Source organism: Zingiber officinale, chromosome 5A, assembly GCF_018446385.1.
Source record: "Zingiber officinale cultivar Zhangliang chromosome 5A, Zo_v1.1, whole genome shotgun sequence".
Taxonomy (NCBI): domain Eukaryota; kingdom Viridiplantae; phylum Streptophyta; class Magnoliopsida; order Zingiberales; family Zingiberaceae; genus Zingiber; species Zingiber officinale.
In genome coordinates this window covers 7,316,843-7,336,370 of record NC_055994.1, presented here as the reverse complement: position 1 = coordinate 7,336,370, position 19,528 = coordinate 7,316,843, and the positions used below count along the sequence as shown (strand labels likewise).

The window sequence follows — 19,528 nt, the reverse complement described above, 5'->3', positions numbered from 1 at the left end:
TAAGTTATTTTAATTAGATAAATACACGTGAAGGAGTAAATGCTAAGCTAGAATTTTAGAGGGAAACTCTAGAAGGAAAAGATTTTAAGCTTAGTAGATTAAAGACAGAATATATGGAATTCAAGTTTAGTAATATTAGAAGTAATGAAACAATTGTTAAGATAGGAGAGGATGAGTTGTCCGGAACCGAGAGATTTAAATATTTAGGATCATTTTTACAAAATGATGGAGGGATTGAGAGAGATGTCTTACATAGAATACAAACAGGATGGGTGAAATAGAGGGGAGCGCGGGGTGTTTTATGTGACCGTAAAGTACCTCTTAAACTTAAAGGTAAGTTCTATAAAACCGCAGTTAGACCTGTTATGTTATATGGAGCTGAATGTTGGGCTATGACTTGAGCACATGAGCAGAAGATGAGAGTTGCAGGGATGAGGATGTTAAGGTGGATGTGTGGACATACAAAGATGGACAAAATAAGAAAAAAGAGAGCATTAGAGAGAAAGTCGGAGTTGCATCTATTGAGGACAAAATCCGAGAGGCACGTTTAAGATGATACGAACATGTACTTAGATGATCAATAAATGCTCCAGTTAGGCGATGTGAAACTATGATAAACATGCATATCAAATAAGGAAGAGGAAGACAAAAAAAGGATTCATATAGCCGACCCTACTTAGTGGGAAAAAGTTTGGTGGTTGTTGTTGTATTTTAATTAGAAAAATAATTACTTTTGTAATTAAGAATAATGATAAATTAATAGTAATTACAAATGTAATGACAACCTGTGCCTGTGCGTAATTTCTTCGCCGCTTCCTTGGGCTTCGACTGGTCTCTCCTCCTGGAAGACCCGCGAGACCGCGAGAGCTGCTCCTCGGCACCCTGCCGCTCCCTCGGTCGCACGCCTATCCTCCTCGTCGTTCTCGCTCTGGCAGCTGTCGCGGTTGATGCTGTCGCCGGTGGAAGCTCAACTCTGTTAGTCTCCAAAAGTTAGTTTTTTTTTCCTTTCCCAGATCTAATCGAATAAGCCTATGCCTTTTCCGACCATCATCGCACCGAATTGGGCGATTTGGATCCGTTCGGTTTCTTCGATTTTTTAAACGATTTAGACTATTGACTTTTCATGATCTGAGATATTCTCGGATCCGAGAAATTGTCTTGAATCGGATCACGAATAAGTTTAACTACCGTCGAATTACTTCATCATTTTTTAAAAATAATTCTTCCCGATGTCAAATTTCTCGCCCTGATGGGGGAGCCTTTTGTTCTGAAGTTAGTTTTTATTGTTGTGAAGGTCAGAAACCTCTGCATGAGACGCATGAAAAGGAATTCGGTCTAAATAATTTTCTATAAAGAAGGTTATTTTATCTATGCAGATCATGAAATAGTAGAAAGATACTCATATAGATATTAATTAATTACCACAAATTAATGTAAAGGCTGGACCATGTTCTTTAGTGCACCTTGCTGTTTTGTATTGGCATCTGGAATATAGCATTTACATCATCAATTATTGGAATTTCTTTGGTGGCTCTTTTATGCCATTTTTGATGAGATTTATGAAATTCGATGCACTCTAAACACTGCCATCTTTGTTGATAGGAGATACTTTGGCTTATCTATCAGATGCATTGCAGATAGTCTCTGTCTACAATGAAACGCTTTGTCTACATCAATGATGATTCCTCGCAAAACCTATACTGTGACAATAGAATATCAAACAGAAAATACACTATATTGAATTTTCTTCCTAAGAATTTATGGGAGCAGTTCAGGTTTGGAAGCTTTTTTGAACTTCATCCATTAGCACTTCAAGTTACTTATTACTTGTGTACTTTCATCATAATTATCTAACACTTTTTTTCTTTGTTTCATTTTTTGGTGAGCATGTAGAATTTGTATGTGAAATAAATTAGGCATATCCCTTCAACTATTCATCTGCATTTCCTGCATTATTCAAATTTCTTAACGAACCATTAATATAATTTATCTTCATTGCCAAAACCTTTTAGCTGCTACGCAATTAGAATAATAATCTGCTGCTAAACCAAAATCTGTGTAGACAAATTGCTGCCTGTAGGTTTCTTCTGTTCCAAGACCTTCCTGCTTTTTTTTTGCCTTTTGTTGTTGTTTAGTTTCTGTTTCTATGAAAAAAAAACCCCTGCAATAGGTTTACTGGCATTATATTTCACATAGTTATGACTATGAAACTTTAGGGAGCCCGCTTAGAATGCCTTGCCTAACAAAGTCTTCTTCAACATGGTTTATGAACAAAAACCTTTATACTTTGCTAACTAGGGATGACATCAAGGCCTACAATTTAAGTTAGTTGCATAAGCAGTTTCACAGAGAAAATATTTCAATAGTGAAACCAATATTTAAGTAGGAGATTGTTAAACGTGTGGATCCTTATTGACACTCTATGTAGTCTAAGGTGCTACCCAAGGTTTAAAGGACAACATCAATGAACATCAAGGTTGGTTTTGTGGGAACACTTGATCAATGGAACATCTAGCAGACAAAACATCTAGTTTGGTCAATATAACAGTCAAATCATACTTATATATTGGTTTCACTATTGAATTTTTCTCTCTGTTAAATTTGCTTATGCCGATCCACTCTTCATATGGGGCCCTTCTCAACACTGACCATGAAGGCCAATTGAGGCCTTGTAAACTGTAAAGGTTCAAATTTCTCAACCATCACTTGATTGGTTAGCATGTGTTGAGTTCTCTAAGCTTCATATTTTCACAGGTGGCAATATTCCATTATTCACCAATCCTCTGATGAAATGGTACTTCAACTGAATGAGTTTCATCTTTAAATGAAAAACAAATTTGCACTAGGTGTACACCGCCCTAGTTGTTGCGAAAAAGAATATTATAATCCTATTCTCTTAGAAAGTTATTCAACTAAATAATCTCCGTTATACCACATTCGATTATAAAAACATTCTCAATTAGTGTCTACACCACCAATGACCCTTGCTCATTTGTAAAGTCAAACCTTTTCTTATGATTGCCATGCTTCATTCATTTCTTGTATGCCTAAGGACCCGTATGATGACATCCTTTTAGGTACTATGCGTTATGATGCTCTATGATGATTGCTAATATTGATTTAAAGGAACTTGCAACATCTATATGTTTTGGCTCATGCAGTTAACCACCTCTTGGCTATGCTTGAAGTTATCAAGCACTTGTGTATTACCTAAAGACTAGGATATAAAGAACTTTAGATCAAGGCAATTTTTCAAGATATATATCATAAGAGAAACATATAGGTTGATTGTTTTATGATCCATGTTTTATTGATTTCGAGTTAGAATAGTGCATGTGGACACAACATATATGATTCTAATATAACTAATGGCTAAACAAGAAATTTTGAACTAAACAGTTAATTGGCTAACCACTTATTAAAAAGGTTCAAGTTGTTGGGCAAGAAATCAATTTATCTATTATATTTGTTCTTTGGAAGGCATCCACACAAATGTATGTGGATAGGGATCACATAGCAACCACAAATAACCATATATGACGAAAGCAACCTACATATGAAGAAAAATTCTTATCTAGACTTTAAAACCCTATGCTACCTTTGTAACTTGTAACTTGTATAACACTTGGTTGGCAAGTGATGAAAGCTTTAGATATTAGTTATATGCATGTTATATTTTACGGCGATTTACCAAATGGCGCACACAAAGTTGGGAAATTCTCAAATTGCGCACCATACTTTGAGAATGACCAAATGGCGCATTGCTTTGGGCGTCCTTCTCGTTCTGCCCCTCCTGCCAACCGTAGGTTTCAATTCCTACTTCCAAAGCATCCAAACCACACTCAAAACATTAAATATAAAAATTATTTATGTGATTTGGATGCATGCAACCTCAACATCTCTCTCCCTCCCACTCTTTCCACTAGTGGAAAGTAAATCTCTCTCTCACTTCCTCTCACCTGTCAATTTATACAACTCGATTTTTTTTTTAATATAACTACTAAAATCAGAACCAAGATTTGGCAATATCAATGGCAGATATTATGGCCTATCAAATATGGAATTTACTTTGCCATAATTGTGCTAATTAGCTGTGTATATATTATTACCTAGAGTAGATTATTTGTAATTAGTACATACTTAAATTAGATTATCAGTAATTAATATGATAGCTATATTTACTTTGTTACTAAAGATTAATTGTAAAGCAATTCTATTTAATGAGAAAGCTCCGGAGAAGAAAGGGACACTTTTTTCTGGAATTTCAAAACTGTTTTGTCATGGTATCAGAGCCAAAGAAAGGCTGAAATTTCTTCTGCCCTTAAAGCTCTCTGGTTTGTTTCTTTTGGGTTGATTTCCAATCAACAATTTTTTTTTCTCTCGGTTGATTTACTTGTGATTGAGAGTTTGGATTAAGATTTCTGTTTTTCTGGATTGACTTGTTTTTCGGATGGCTAATGAGAATTTTTCTGGAAGAATACCTACGGAGACTTTGGCAATCAAATTTACCGGAAAGAATTATGCAACATGGGAATTTCAGTTCCGGATGTTTCTGAAAGGGAAGGAGCTTTGGGGTCATATTGATGGGTCTTTAATGGCTCCTGAAAACGCTAAGGACCTTGGTCAATGGGAGACAAAGGATGCCCGAATTATCTCTTGGCTTCTCGGATCCATCGAAGCTCATATGGTGAACAATTTACGTCCTTTTAATACGGCTAAGGAGATGTGGGATTACCTGAAACGAATATATCATCAAGATAATACTGCAAGGCGATTTCAACTAGAGCTTGAGATTGGTAACCTCAGTCAAGGTGATCTTTCTATTGAGCAATATTATTCTGGATTTCTTAATCTTTGGGGTGAATATTCTAATATTATATATTCAAAAGTACCAAAGGAGGCCTTAGCTAGTATTCAGGCAATTCATGAAGTTAGTAAACGCGATCAATTTTTAATGAAATTGAGATCAGACTTTGATGTTGCCCGGGCTGGATTGCTAAATAGAAATCCAGTTCCTTCTTTGGATATATGTCTTGGAGAATTGTTGCGTGAAGAACAAAGATTGGCTACCCAAGCTGTTCTAGGTGCATCACTAGAAAAATCTACAGTTATCAATGTTGCTTATGCTGCTTAAGGGAGGAACCGTGGTAAGGATCAACTGCAGTGCTATAGTTGTAAGGAGTTTGGGCATATTGCTCGCAACTGCAGTAAGAAATTCTGCAACTATTGTAAGCAACATGGGCACATTATCAAGGAGTGTCCTACACGTCCGAAAAATCGACGAACCCAAGCTTTTCAAGCTACTATTCCAAATCTGAATGTTATTGGTCCTACATCTACAGTCACTGGCACCAATCAATCTGTTCTTACGTCAGAGATGGTCCAACAGATGATTCTCACAGCCTTTTCTACTCTTACTCTTCAGGGCCAAGGTATGAATATTTCTTCTTCATGGATTGTTGATTCTGGGGCGTCCAATCATATGACTGGGTCACCTGATCTGTTGCATAATGTACGACAGTATAATGGCTCACAAAATATTCAGATTGCTAATGGCAGTAATCTTCCAATTACAGCCATTGGTGATATTTATCTCTCCTGGGTTGTCTACAAATCTAATTTCTGTTGGTCAGATGGTTGATAATCACTGTGATGTACATTTCTCTCGTGATGATTGTATTGTACAGGATCAGGTGTCGGGTCAGGTGATCGCGAAGGGGCCTAAAGTGGGAAGATTATTTCCGTTGCAGTTTTCTGTTCCTAGAAATTTGTCCTTCTCTTCTATTGTTACTGCAAATAAGGCTGATATTTGGCATAAACGATTGGGCCATCCGAATAATGTGATTTTATCTAATTTAATGAAGAATGGCTTTCTTGGTGACAACATTCAGTCTTTTAAACATCTATTACCTCTTGCCTGCACTACTTGTAAACTTGGGAAAAGTAAAGTTCTACCTTTTCCTACTCATGGTGGTCGTGCTAAAACATGCTTTGAGATAATACATAGTGATGTTTGGGCATTACTCCAGTTACTTCCCATGCACAATATAGATATTTTGTGACGTTTATTGATGACTATAGTCGATTCACGTGGATATATTTTCTACGTAGTAAAGCTGATGTGTTCACTGTTTTTCAAAAATTTCTGGCTTTTATTGAGACACAATTCTCTACGTGCATTAAGATTTTACGGTCTGATAATGGTGGTGAATATCTATCACATGAATTTCAAGCCCTTTTGCAAAACAAAGGTATTTTATCACAACGGTCATGTCCTTATACTCCCCAGCAAAATGGGGTGGCTGAACGAAAACATCGTCACTTATTGGAACGCACACTCCTCCTAGAGTCCTCAGTTCCGCCTACATTTTGGGTGGAAGCCTTGTCTACTGCTGTGTATTTGATTAATCGGTTGCCCTCTCAACAACTGAATTTTGATTCTCCTTACTATTGTCTTTTCGGTATGCATCCTGATTATCACATGTTACACACATTTGGGTGTGTTTGTTTTGTCCACTTGCCGTCTCATGAGCGTCACAAGCTTACAGCTCAATCTGTACGGTGTGCTTTTATGGGTTACAACAATGTTCAAAAAGGTTTTCTATGTTATGATGTGATTGCTAATCGTTTGCGTATTTCCCGAAATGTGATTTTCTTTGAGCATGAGTATTATTTTCCGCAACATGTTTCTCCTTCTGGAAGTATTCTTCTTCCTCATTTTGAGAATACCTCTCCATCAACTGATCGTTTTATACCTGGCGTTATATATCAACGACGAAAAACCTCACCATCACAAACTCTTCCCGATCCTAATCCAATGGTTCTTCGAAAATCCTCTCGCACTCGTCATCCTCCTGATAAATATGGTTTTTCTGCCACTTTAGCTGATAGTACAGCTCCTACCTCTTATTCGCATGCGACTAAGTAGACATGTTGGGTTAAAGCTATGCAGGATGAACTTCAGGCTCTTCAGGAGAATCACACTTGGGATATTGTTCCTTGCCCAAGTGGTGTTAAGCCCATTGGTTGTAAATGGGTATATTCTATTAAGCTACGATCTAATGGCACAATTGATAGATATAAAGCAAGGCTGGTGGCACTTGGTAATCGCCAGAAGTATGGAGTGGATTATGAGGAGACATTTGCTCCTGTAGCTAAGATGACGACAGTGCGACTTATCCTTGCTATTGCTGCTTCCAAGGGATGGTCATTACGACAAATGGATGTGAAAAATGCCTTTTTGCATGGAGATCTTAAGGAAGAAATTTATATGACTCCACCATCAGGATTATTTTCTACATCCTCTTCTGATGTTTGCAAACTAAAACGTTCACTCTATGGTTTAAAGTAGGCTCCACGTGCTTGGTTTGACAAGTTCCGCTCTACGCTTATTAACTTCTCTTTTGTCCAAAGTCAGTATGATTCTTCTTTATTCCTGTGCAAAATTGCAAAAGGAATCGTCTTGCTCCTGGTATATGTTGATGATATTGTTATTACAGGGTCCGACTCTGTCTTAATTTCTCAGCTTCAAGAGCATCTTCAGGGGTCTTTCCATATGAAAGACTTGGGATCTTTACACTATTTTTTGGGGCTTGAAGTACACTCTACTCCAGCTGGAATTTTCTTACACCAACATAAATATCTTCAGGGGATAGTGGCTTTGGCTGGTCTACAGGATGGTCGTTCTGTTGATCATCCTTTAGAGGTGAACGTTAAATATCGCTGTGATGAGGGTGATTTTCTCCCAGATCCATCTTTATATAGACAACTAGTGGGGAGCTTGAACTATCTGACTATTACCCGGCCTGATATTGCCTTTTCTGTTCAACAAGTTAGTCAATTTCTACAAGCACCTACACATCTTCATTTGGCTGCAGTTCGACGCATTGTTCGCTATTTGCATGGCACTTCTTCCCGGGGACTTTTCTTCTCTGCGGGCTCTCCTATTCATTTGGTTGCATATAGTGATGCTGATTGGGCTGGTTGTTCTGATACTCGACGCTCAGTTACAGGTTGGTGCATGTTTTTGGGTACCTCTCTTATTGCATGGAAAAGTAAGAAGCAAGATCGGGTGTCTAAGTCTTCCACAGAATCAGAGTATCGCGCTATGTCCTCTGCTTGTTCTGAAATAGTTTGGCTTTGGGGACTGTTGGGTGAACTTGGGTTTTCCCAACTTGAACCTACTCCACTTCATGCAGATAGTACTAGTGCTATTCAAATTGCTGCTAATCCAGTATTTCACGAATGCACCAAACACATCGAAGTAGATTGTCATTCTATTCGTGAGGCATATGATGCTTGTGTCATCACTCTTCCACATATAACCACTGAATTCCAAATTGCTGATGTGTTTACTAAAGCTCTCTCCCGACATCGTCATCACTTTCTTATTGACAAATTGATGCTTGTTGATCATCCAGCATCAATTTGAGGGGGGATATCAATGGCAGATATTATGGCCTATCAAATATGGAATTTACTTTGCCATAATTGTGCTAATTAGCTGTGTATATATTATTACCTAGAGTAGATTATTTGTAATTAGTACATACTTAAATTAGATTATCAGTAATTAATATGGTAGCTATATTTACTTTGTTACTAAAGATAAATTGTAAAGCAATTCTATTTAATGAGAAAGCTCCGGAGAAGAAAGGGACATTTTTTTCTGGAATTTCAAAGCTGTTTTGTCAGGCAATACTTTCTCCAAACTCTACTCTTTAATGTGGTTGCAAATTTGTAGAAATCTAAATAGCCTAGGTTCATCAGTAGCCTAGCTCTTGGTTACAACAATAAGATTTTGCCTTTAGGGTTTAGGAGTTGGGTTATAGTATTAAGTACAAAAAAATTTCAAACCGAAAAAATGTTTGAAGTTTGCACAAGGTGCGCGGTAAGGTTCTTAGGGTAACATTACTCTCTCTCTCTCTCTCTCTCTCTCTCTCTATATATATATATATATATATATATATAATTGATTCTGTAATTAATTAATATTCTATAATTTATTGATAATTTATAATTATTTATTTGTAGTTATAATTAATTATCTATGTATAATTAACGATTTTGGCATTAATTAATCACAGATAATGTGCCAAAACTGTACAACACAACATGTCACAGTATCAAAACTATACCATTCCAGTTCAAACGGAAACTTTAGAATGACTCGAGATTTGTAACCTTGGCTTGGTATTGAAATGCTGATAGATGTATTCAAATAAATTGCCCCTTTCTGATGTAGTGTTTAATTAATGTTTATTTTTTTTTCAATATAACAAACCTTCATATTGAAGTATTAGAGGCTTGTTTTGATTCATTGCTACCACATTTATATTGTAAGAAACTTTGATTTAGTATTAAAGGTCTTGTACAGTAAGAGGAAATGCTATGATTTTCTATTTAGCCATTAGGAATGGATTATTTGCTAATGTTTCTTGGATATCTGTCTTATATTGATGATGTTTTCAGGAGGTTCATGAATCAGTACTTTTTGCTTATTGCCTGCCTCCAGCTGTGGTCACTAATCACTCCTGTGAATCCTGCAAGCACATGGGGCCCACTTATCATTATATTTGCTGTCTCAGCGACAAAAGAGGCATGGGATGACTACAATAGGTATCTTTCTGACAAGCAAGCAAACGAGAAGGAAGTATGGGTTGTAAAGGATGGAATTCGGAAACATGTATAGATTCTTTTTAAACTGATTTTATTATAATTTTGTTTTTGCAACTGACTTTGCTACATCTGGAAGTACAGTTTGTTCCATTAGTTGATCTGTTTCCATCAATCTTATTTCCAAGTTTTTTTCATTGAAATGCTCTCTATATTTTTAGTTTTTACTCAATCTTCTTATGGGATCATGTCTGTTAAGGATTATAACATTTTATTTGTTTCTTTTGTTTCATCTTTAATTTAGAATGAAGTTTGCTCATTTTGGTTTAGGGAGCTAGGCATCTTTTGGTGGGACAATTTCATATACCATAAACTGTTTTTTAGATTTTTTTGGATATTTGGTTGAACTCCTTGTGGTTGATACAGAACTTTTTTGTTCTCTGTTATTTTTCAACCTTATGTTTATTTATAGAATCTTATAGAACTTTTAACTTAAGAGTTTTCTTCAATTCATCTTAGGTATGATGACAAAATCTCATGATTTAGTATTTTCTTTTCTAATTATTATTTACATTACTTGTATGTTTAAGTGTGGTAATTGTACTCCAAAATCTTTCAATTTCATAACTTGTTACCTTTTTCTGCATTTTTTAGTTTAACTTTTTTTTTTTTTTTGCAAAGATCCTAGGTTTACTTGTCCCATGAACAATTTTTTTGGGACTATAAATTTGGATACGAAATTAGACCTAAGCCATTTAGGTTTGTCTCAAATAATGGTATGCTTTTCTAGATTGCTATGGCAATGTCTTATTATATCGTTATATCTGTCTCTCTTTCTCTTTTTTTGGCATTACTCCATAATTTTCTTGATCCTCTTCTGCTGATTTATAGTTTTTTGAAGTAACAAACTCAAGTTGTTGTGTTTCCACTAGCAGTGCCATAGTGTAGTCGGATCCAAATTTTTGGGCTAGTCAAACCTAGTATCATTTTGGAATATTGGAGACTAGGATGTTACTTTTGATATTTAATCGTAGCTAGAGTTTGGAGGTGTCGAATGTGGAAAGGCTAATGTTATAAAATAATTAATTATCTGAGAATTACTAAGCAGTACTATGTAAATGAGGTTAGCAGTCTCCTCTTTGCTCCATTAGAAATTTGGCTGCTGGCATTGTTCATCTGATGATCTGGAGCAGGAATAACATAAAAGAACCAGCAAATGATTGGATTGGTAGGAGCTCTAGCGGGCAATTAGATGGAGGTCGAAGAGGAGAGAAGGAAAGAAATTCAGGAGTCTAGGATGAAACACATTGTTTCAGTGAGGTCTGTCTATTTTATATGACTGTAATTTATTGGTTTATGGTATAGTCCAAACTCAGACGAAACCTTACTCTAAGAATTAAAAATTGCTTAGGATTTTCAAACTTAGTAAGATAGCGATATATTCTGGTTCTCTATCCCACACATGTAGGCCTTAAGTTGATTGCATGTATACTATTGATCAGTTTGGAAGAACTTAACTTCATCGCATCTAATAAACCTAGATTGGTTTTCCCCCACAAATTCTAGTATTCCTTTGACGTCTTTTTTTTTTTTTTTCGTTTTTGTTTCTTAATTCCAGTTTTGTTGGTTGGTGACACATAAAGCATATAATTTTTGTGGGTTGCTGAAACTGCTAATTTGACTGAATTTAACTTTTTTTTATTTTTTACAATTGGGCCGGAGGCAGGGTATAGTCAGATTTGTCTGCAAAGGGGAAAAAAGGAAAAAAAAACTTCCTATTGAGTATTCAGTAGGTAGTATCTAATGTTTCTGTGTTGCTCATGAATGATGGAATGCAAGTACTAAGTTTTCAACGTTTCTTGAAGACCTACATATTTGCCATGTGAAGGACCATCTTTATTACTGAAAATTCTTTCTTTATATCAATGGAAATGAATTCTTTATTAGCATCAAGTTGATTGGACAATTTGCAGTTTATAGTGTACTTGTATTTGTCCAATAGTTTCAGACAATGGACATATTCTGCTTTATTACCTTCTTGATTCTGTTACAGATTAAAGCACAAGATATTCATGTTGGTAATATAGTGTGGTTGCGAGAGAATGATGAAGTCCCTTGTGATCTCGTTTTGATTGGGGCATCTGAACCACAAGGCATCTGTTATGTGGAGGTAATCAACTAAGTATTTATTAGTGTTTTCTCTTTAATTAGATTTAGTGCAACATGACACATAATAGTAACATTTTATTCGTTAATTAACTAGAGAGCTGGCTACAAGTATTTGGTCATCTAATTCATCACTTTGTTGCTTTGTCCATCTGGAACTTGTACACCATTTTAGTTATTTATGGGCCACGATGTTATCTATTGTTTTTGGGGGCTTGTGGCCAAAGCCATGAATGCATCAGAATGTTGACAATAACAAAACTCCTTATCATCATAGATATTGATTGCCACATAAGTAAAATGACAATAACAAAACTTATGAGCTTATTTATTTTAGTTAATTATTTTTAATGTCAAAAGAAGAAGGGGAACTTGGCACAACGGTAAAGTTGTTGCTTTGTAATCAAAATGTCACGGGTTCGAATCCGGGAAACAACCTCTTGCAAAAAGCAGATTAAGGTTGCGTAAAATGAATCCTTCCCCGGGACCCCCATGGCAAGAGTTTCGTGCACTGCCCTTTTTTTTATTTTATTTTTAATGTCAAAAGAACATATATTTTCTGAGCGCAACATTTTAGTGGAATTATCATATGGACCCTTGGTTTGAAATTTCGAACTATACTGGGTGACACGGTCAAAATATATCATTGTGATAAAATATCGAAACTCAATACTAGTTGGTATATGTGATTTTTGTTGTGTTGTTGTGTAAATGATGTCGATGAGTACTGTGCCATATTGAATTCGACACCCCGACATGCTACAATTGTGTGAAGATGAAAAAATAGTTTGTTTTTTTTTTTACCTTGTGTCAGCACAATATAATGTTAAAGATACCATTTCTAAATGGAACACAAAGTCTAAAATTAGATATATAGTTGTGTTCTCTTCTTCATCTTCTTGCTTCTTCCTCACAAGTTTCCATCAACACTATACATCAAAATAATGGTACGAAACCAAAATAGTATTGTTCTAGTCAAAGTTCAAAACTCTGGCATAGTTTGAGTCTTTTAGATTTTCAACCTTGTACTGAACCAACATACCTTACCTGTCAACACTCAACACTAATGTGAACACAGTGACTGACAGTTGAATCCATGCGTTAAGGAATGTCTGCAAATATCTCTGTTTATGCATCAGTGTGCAAGGATATGCAAGTAGTGTTGGTTCATTGCTTAAGTTACCCACAGTTTCTCACTTAGAGAAGTTGATGTTCCTTGCCACTAATCTGCAGTGATGTTATACTAATGTTTAGTCAAAGATATTTAGGGAAGTAATCAATATTTTGTAGGGAATTAATCAATATTTTGTAGGCAATGAATAACAACTTAGCTCAAGCATGGGAATCTTCTTGTTGCAATTTTGAATTGACTAAATTTTATTGAAATGTAGTTACAGGCTACTACTGTTTTCTATATGTAATTAGTTACTATATGATGTTTATCTATAGTCAATACCTAACCCATGCTTATCTGATTGTCTCACAAGACCGCTGCTTTAGATGGTGAGACTGATCTAAAGACAAGGGTTCTTCCATCATCTTGTATTGGATTAACACCGGAACAGTTGCATAAAATCAAGGTACTTCACTATGTTTCATTAGTATTTTGATGAAGATTCTCCATATATTCTTAGTTCTTTTTCCCTCTTAAATGAACAGGGTGTGATTGAATGTCCCAATCCTGACAAAGACATCAGAAGATTTGACTCAAATATGCGATTGTTTCCTCCCTTCATTGATAATGACTTGTGTCCATTAACCATCGACAACACGCTTCTACAGTCATGCTATTTGAGGAATACTGAATGGGCTTGTGGAGTTGCTGTTTATACAGGCTAGACAGAAATTCTTGGAATTTTTTTTGTTCTCTTTATTTGTTTATCTTAAAATTTTAAAAAACATTTTTAATATAAAATGATACTTTATCATAGAAGGAACAGTACCTAGATCAATAATCATAACTTGACATCGTAATGATATTGTAGAATGAGTCCGCATATTTAGTGCATAATTGGAGCTCATTATTTTAATTTTAAAATGAAAAACTTGTGGTTGGAACTTTCTGTTTTCTCCTTTTCCATCAGTTAATTTTTGGTAAAAAAAAGTCTATCTTTCTCTCATTTATAGAGCATTCCTTTTTTTTTTTGTAATTTTCATTGGAGCTTGTGAATATCTTTACAGCCGTATGTACAAATAGAAACATGTTCAAATTCTTAGAACTCTAGAATATAGGACGTTATAGATTCAGCCCAGTAGCTGGGAATAATTATCATTTTCTTCTATATGGTCATTTTGAGTTTTCCTCATTTTTGTCAGAACTTATAATTATCCTTTGAATGAAAGAATTCTTAGATTATAATTGGTGTTCAGTTCAGTATTCTTTCTTCCTTTCCGTGTATTGATTGCTGTGTATTGATTAGCATGGTTGCAGCTCAAAACAATAAATGGTAATCTGCTCCTTCATTTTTTCACAGGCAATGAAACCAAATTGGGAATGAGTAGGGGTGTACCTGAGCCAAAACTTACGGCTGTTGATGCAATGATAGATAAGTTGACTGGAGCTATTTTTTTATTCCAAATTGTTGTGGTAATTGTCCTAGGTTTTGCTGGCAACATTTGGAAGGACACTGAAGCCCGCAAGGTACTTTTATTTTTTATTTATTACTATTAATTATATTGTCTAAAAACCAAATTTGAAGGACTCAGCTATCTTGTGAAAAATTATTTATGATTATTGCATTCTCCTGGTTAACCACCAACTGCCATCCATGTAGTTGCTTGTATAGACACCATGCTGACATAAGTGGTGTGTTATCATAATCTCTTACCAGTATGCTTGATAGTATTATTAACTGTGATTTATTTTTTAAAAATATTGGTTCCATGTATTCTTTTAGCAGTCTTTTACCCTAATTCATGTCTGACTTGATGATTTGTTATTCATTGAGAAAGTGAAATGGAAGTAGGCTGAGCTTAAAACATCACTAGCATGAGTACCTGGGCAATTCATGGGTTGCTGATTTCATTGCAGCAGATGAGGAAGATCATGAATGGAAAGGAGTGAGGTGGAGAGGGAGAGATGGGAGTCATTGGTAGGGTTGAGGGAGTCAGGGAAGGGTGTGATCCACACCACAAAAAAGGAGTTTGTGCGTCTGACGATCAACACACAGACAAAGGATTTCTATGGCCGGACTATGCATGGGTGATACCGTAAGTGGTGCTTGTGTGTGAAGGGAGCAACAATTGTTATGCGAGTGAAGTGAAGGATAGTGATAACTAGAGTGCACGTAGGAGAACCTAAACACAATGATGACTAGGCTACAATTTGGGGATTAACAAGTGATGATGACTCTTGTGTGCAAGGGGGATGATGAATGTAATGAGAGTGAGTTGGTGATTGTTAAAAGATGCACATGTAGGCCGTGGTGACTCCTAAGTAGACAATGGCGACATTCATATTGGTGAAGGATGAAGGTGGCTAGGCTACACATAGGTAGTGATGGTCAATGCGTATGTGAATGATGATGGTTGGTAGGTTGCATACGGGAGGAGGCAACACAATAATGGGTGTTACGAGCGACGATAGTGGGGCGATAATGAATGTTGCAAGAATGGGTTTAGATTTGTGAGAGGATAGTGTGACCGTGTGACATAAGAGGAAAGAGCTTGTAGGTGCAACAATGATAGTTAACTAACCAAATCAATTTGCTTTGATTTGGGTTGGTTGACATTAAGATTTAAATTTGGTTATATCTCTCATTTCAATTTAATATTTAACTTAAAATTTACAATATTAAAATTTCATTTAACCTAAACTAACAGAACCAAATTGATAATTTCAGTACACTTTCAATTCTATTTAATTATGATTTTGATTTCCTTCAATTTTACATTATGGCTGCGTTTGGTAGGGGGTAATCTGCCTTGTAATGTAATCCAGATTACATTACAAGGTTGATTAATTTGTTTGATTTCATTTTTAACTTGTAATGTAATGTAATCTGGATTACAAAATGTAATGAAGTTTTGTAATCTGGATTACAAAACAAACACATTGTAATCCGATTACATTACAAGGTCATCGTTTAACAAAAATTTAAATGTCAAATATACCCCTAATCTGTCGCCGCCCATCGTCGCCCGCGACTGGCGGCGGCCGGCGACCGGCGACGGCCGCAAACTCCGACAGAGATGTAGCGTCCATTGGTAGAGGTCGTAGGATATTTTTGTCATTTTATAATAATACGAATTACATTCCTTATAAAAAATAATGGACACCAAACAAAAGAATGTAATCACCCTTGTAATCAAAGATTACATACATTACATTACCAAACGTAGTAATGTAATCAGGATTACATTACATTACATTACAAATTTGATTACATTACAAGCTCAATTACATTACACCCAACCAAACGTAGCCTATATGAATAAACTCCATCTATTCTAGTTCAATTTTGTATAGTTTCAGTCAAATAAACACCCCAAATCAAATCATTTCCTCAATTTTTTTGACAGAATGTGTTCAGTCTGTTTTGGACATCTTATAGTTTTGATTCAATTTTGGCTTGTTTGTAATTTATAAATATATTTGTGTTGCAAATAAATATTTATAAATTATAATATTTGGATGTGAAATCAGTTAAACTAAAATTAAACTGAATCAAATTGATAATTTCATCTTAGTTTGAATTCTACTTATATGCCAATTTGATTTGAGTTTATTAAATTAATATAATAAATTTAATTTGGTCTAATCGTGTCAATTTGATTCAATTTAAATCCAATGAATACTCTTAGTATAATTATATAAAATACATATTAGTAATATATTATACCACATGGATATGATTTTTCTTTCAGTTCAAATCAAAGCAAAGTAAACCAAGTTTTTCAATGTTTATTTTTATTAACCAAACTAAACCAAATTCAATCATGATCAATTTAGTTTGATTTCTATTAAATTTGCATTCAAGCATTAAAATTGTTAAATGTTATTGTTTGGATTTAATTTTTCACTGATAAAATTTTATATTAAAAACAATATAATAAATAAAATTATCAGTCTGCAATATATACTGTATATATGTTCAATTATTCAAAATATATCTCTATGGAAGATATATTTTATTGGTAAAAAAGCTAAATTTGAATTTTTAATTTGGTTTGATTTGTAATGAAGAAAATTAAAATTTATTATGATTCCATCAACCCTGGCCAAACCAAACAAATATGATTTAAAGAACTAAACTTGAATTGAATTTCTAATCTATTTCAGCTTTGTTTTTTGGTTTGAACCAAAAAATATGTTTATTTTTTATTTATTTATAATGAATATATATATATATATATATATATATATTAAAATTTCCATTTTTTATTCAAGTAAGGTAAATTGTTTTGAGAAAAGATTTTTAAAAGGAAAGAACATATTTAATTTTTTCTTACCCATATTTTTTTCAATTTTTTTTTTATCATTTTTTAAATATAGGAAGTGTGTGCCCTCCCCCTTGCTACATGGCATGGTAGGCTATGGACTTTAATATAATAATGAAAGTTAACATTGTGATAATTGTTATCAGTGCTAAGGCAACTTATTTGCTTTAGGTGAGTTCTGTCTAGTTTTGCAGTCAGAACATTTTTGCAGTAGAAGTCATTCTTTAGAAAGTTTCTTTTGTATCCACATGTATTTGCCTCCTTGATATGTATTTTAGTGAAAGGGTGTATATATTAGTCTTCTCAGTTGTAAAATATCGCTTTTTATACTCAGAGATTCATCTAGGCATATAAATGCAAGAACTTAATATGAGCTTACCTATTCACCAGTATAGTATAAATGTCGTAGCAGTCATTATATCATTTTGATACGCAACTTCGATGAAGCTGCAGAAGGTAACAGTGTTCATCCATCAAATTAAGATTTTCTATATCTTCTTTTCTTCTGTAGTTTATGTAACTCTGTGCATATTAGATGTTTTTGATTAGTCCAAATATGGTGATTAAAATATGTCCAATGTTTACTTGATTAAGATAGTTGGTTAATGTACGATGAATTAAATTTATATTTAACTGGTGATTGTAGATGTTTACTTGGCTGCACTATTGCTTTTATATTTTTCCTTGGTTTTTGCAACTAATAATTTGTTTCTGGATTAATGTAGCAATGGTATGCCCAGTATCCTGAGGATGGTCCATGGTACGAACTCCTGGTCATTCCCCTACGTTTTGAGCTCTTATGTTCCATTATGATACCTATTTCTCTGAAGGTATGTTATATGCATATGGGAATTATTTTGTTTGTTAGACCCTGAACTTCATTTTCAATATTTCAGTTAGGATAAATACTTTTCAACCTTAGTGTTGTTTGTTAATATATCTACTGAAATATATTATTTTCGATAAGAATTCATGTTCTCATGAATGAAAACTAAGCAATGTGGAAGTATAACTGAAATAAATCCTCCAGAATCTCTGTAAATATGAAGCAATTTTCTCACTTCAACCCTATTTGTAATTTAACAAATTCTATATTATATACAATTCTTTATTCCTCCTTGTTTTCAGCTAGCATCTCTGTGGTTTCTCTATTTTGTAGGTGTCTCTTGATCTAGTGAAAAGTATATATGCAAAGTTTATTGACTGGGATGAGGAAATGTATGATCATGAAACGATGACTGCTCCTCATGCAGCGAAGTAGGTGTAGTGTTGCACTCCTACCTTGTTCATAAGTGTGGAGCGTTTTTTGTCTGTTGGCACTAATGGTTTATTTCTTTCAGCACAGCAATAAGTGAAGATCTTGGACAAGTTGAATATATTTTAACTGACAAGACAGGGACACTTACAGAGAATAAGATGAGTTTTAGAAGATGCTGTATCAATGGTACTTTTTATGGCAATGAGAGTGGAGATGCTTTGAAAGGTTATTTTATGACTCAACTATTTCAGTTAATGCTATTTGGTAAATATTTTTGATTTTATCATCCTCAAGCATGTAGAAACGCAATCAAAAGTGTGTATTTGATATGGATGACATGGTACAAATACCATTTTTCAAAATTTTCACATTTTTTTCTCGTGTTTCTCTCAAAACTTTGGAGGACTTTCTAAAACATCATTTCAGCCTATTAGTGAAATAGTCATGGATCCCTAAAACAGAAAGAAGTAACATGCTTTCCACACTGGTGTTAAGAAATGAGGTTTTCTATTGTAATATTGTTGGAATATTTATATAGTTTCCAAGCCTAATCACATATTAGAAAATAACAATGCAGGATTAAACTCATTATGCATAACATGCTTCTTTCATTGGAGCTTAGGTATCTATCAGCATTGGCATTTTTGTTGCAGAGAGCAATGAGTGGAGAAGGGGGAAGGGGTGAACTGCAGCTGATTGGGAATTAAAATTAAGGTAATATTACATGGATAGGGAATGAAGCTGAGGATAAGTGGTAGTGGTAGAGAGGACATGTGATCCTATGTTAATCAAATTTAAGCACAAGTATGCAATGAGTGTACATCCAAGTGTTCATCAACTGTGCTTCTATAAGCTTTTACACTTGAGTCGATTGATATTGGGTCTTCACTTAGAGTCTATGTTCAAGTGTTAGAATTTGACACCGGTATAGAATGGATAGGTGAAGATTGTGTGATCTGTGCAAAGAAGATGGGTAGACCAAGTATTAGCAGATAGCATGACACTAAATTCATTAATTCTTTAATGTGAAGAGAAACCCCTTCAAACTTC

The 19,528-nt window shown here is 34.6% G+C and overlaps 1 protein-coding gene across 3 annotated transcripts in view; it reads left to right on the top strand.

Moving 5' to 3' along the window:
- Nucleotides 1-785: 785 nt before the first annotated feature.
- Nucleotides 786-19,528, top strand: part of LOC121979569 (phospholipid-transporting ATPase 2-like) — a 34,922-nt gene continuing 16,179 nt past the window's right edge. For 2 of the 3 annotated variants that reach the window (XM_042531565.1, XM_042531568.1), the window contains exons 1-10: nucleotides 786-989; nucleotides 1,603-1,775; nucleotides 9,472-9,685; nucleotides 11,669-11,785; nucleotides 13,269-13,361; nucleotides 13,441-13,615; nucleotides 14,256-14,422; nucleotides 17,946-18,050; nucleotides 18,380-18,477; nucleotides 18,561-18,703. In XM_042531565.1, coding sequence (XP_042387499.1) covers nucleotides 1,654-1,775; nucleotides 9,472-9,685; nucleotides 11,669-11,785; nucleotides 13,269-13,361; nucleotides 13,441-13,615; nucleotides 14,256-14,422; nucleotides 17,946-18,050; nucleotides 18,380-18,477; nucleotides 18,561-18,703 — 1,234 coding nt within the window. In that variant the 5' untranslated portion in view covers nucleotides 786-989; nucleotides 1,603-1,653. The remainder of the gene's footprint in view (nucleotides 990-1,602; nucleotides 1,776-9,471; nucleotides 9,686-11,668; nucleotides 11,786-13,268; nucleotides 13,362-13,440; nucleotides 13,616-14,255; nucleotides 14,423-17,945; nucleotides 18,051-18,379; nucleotides 18,478-18,560; nucleotides 18,704-19,528) is intronic. The other variant, XM_042531566.1, reaches the window with a different exon arrangement.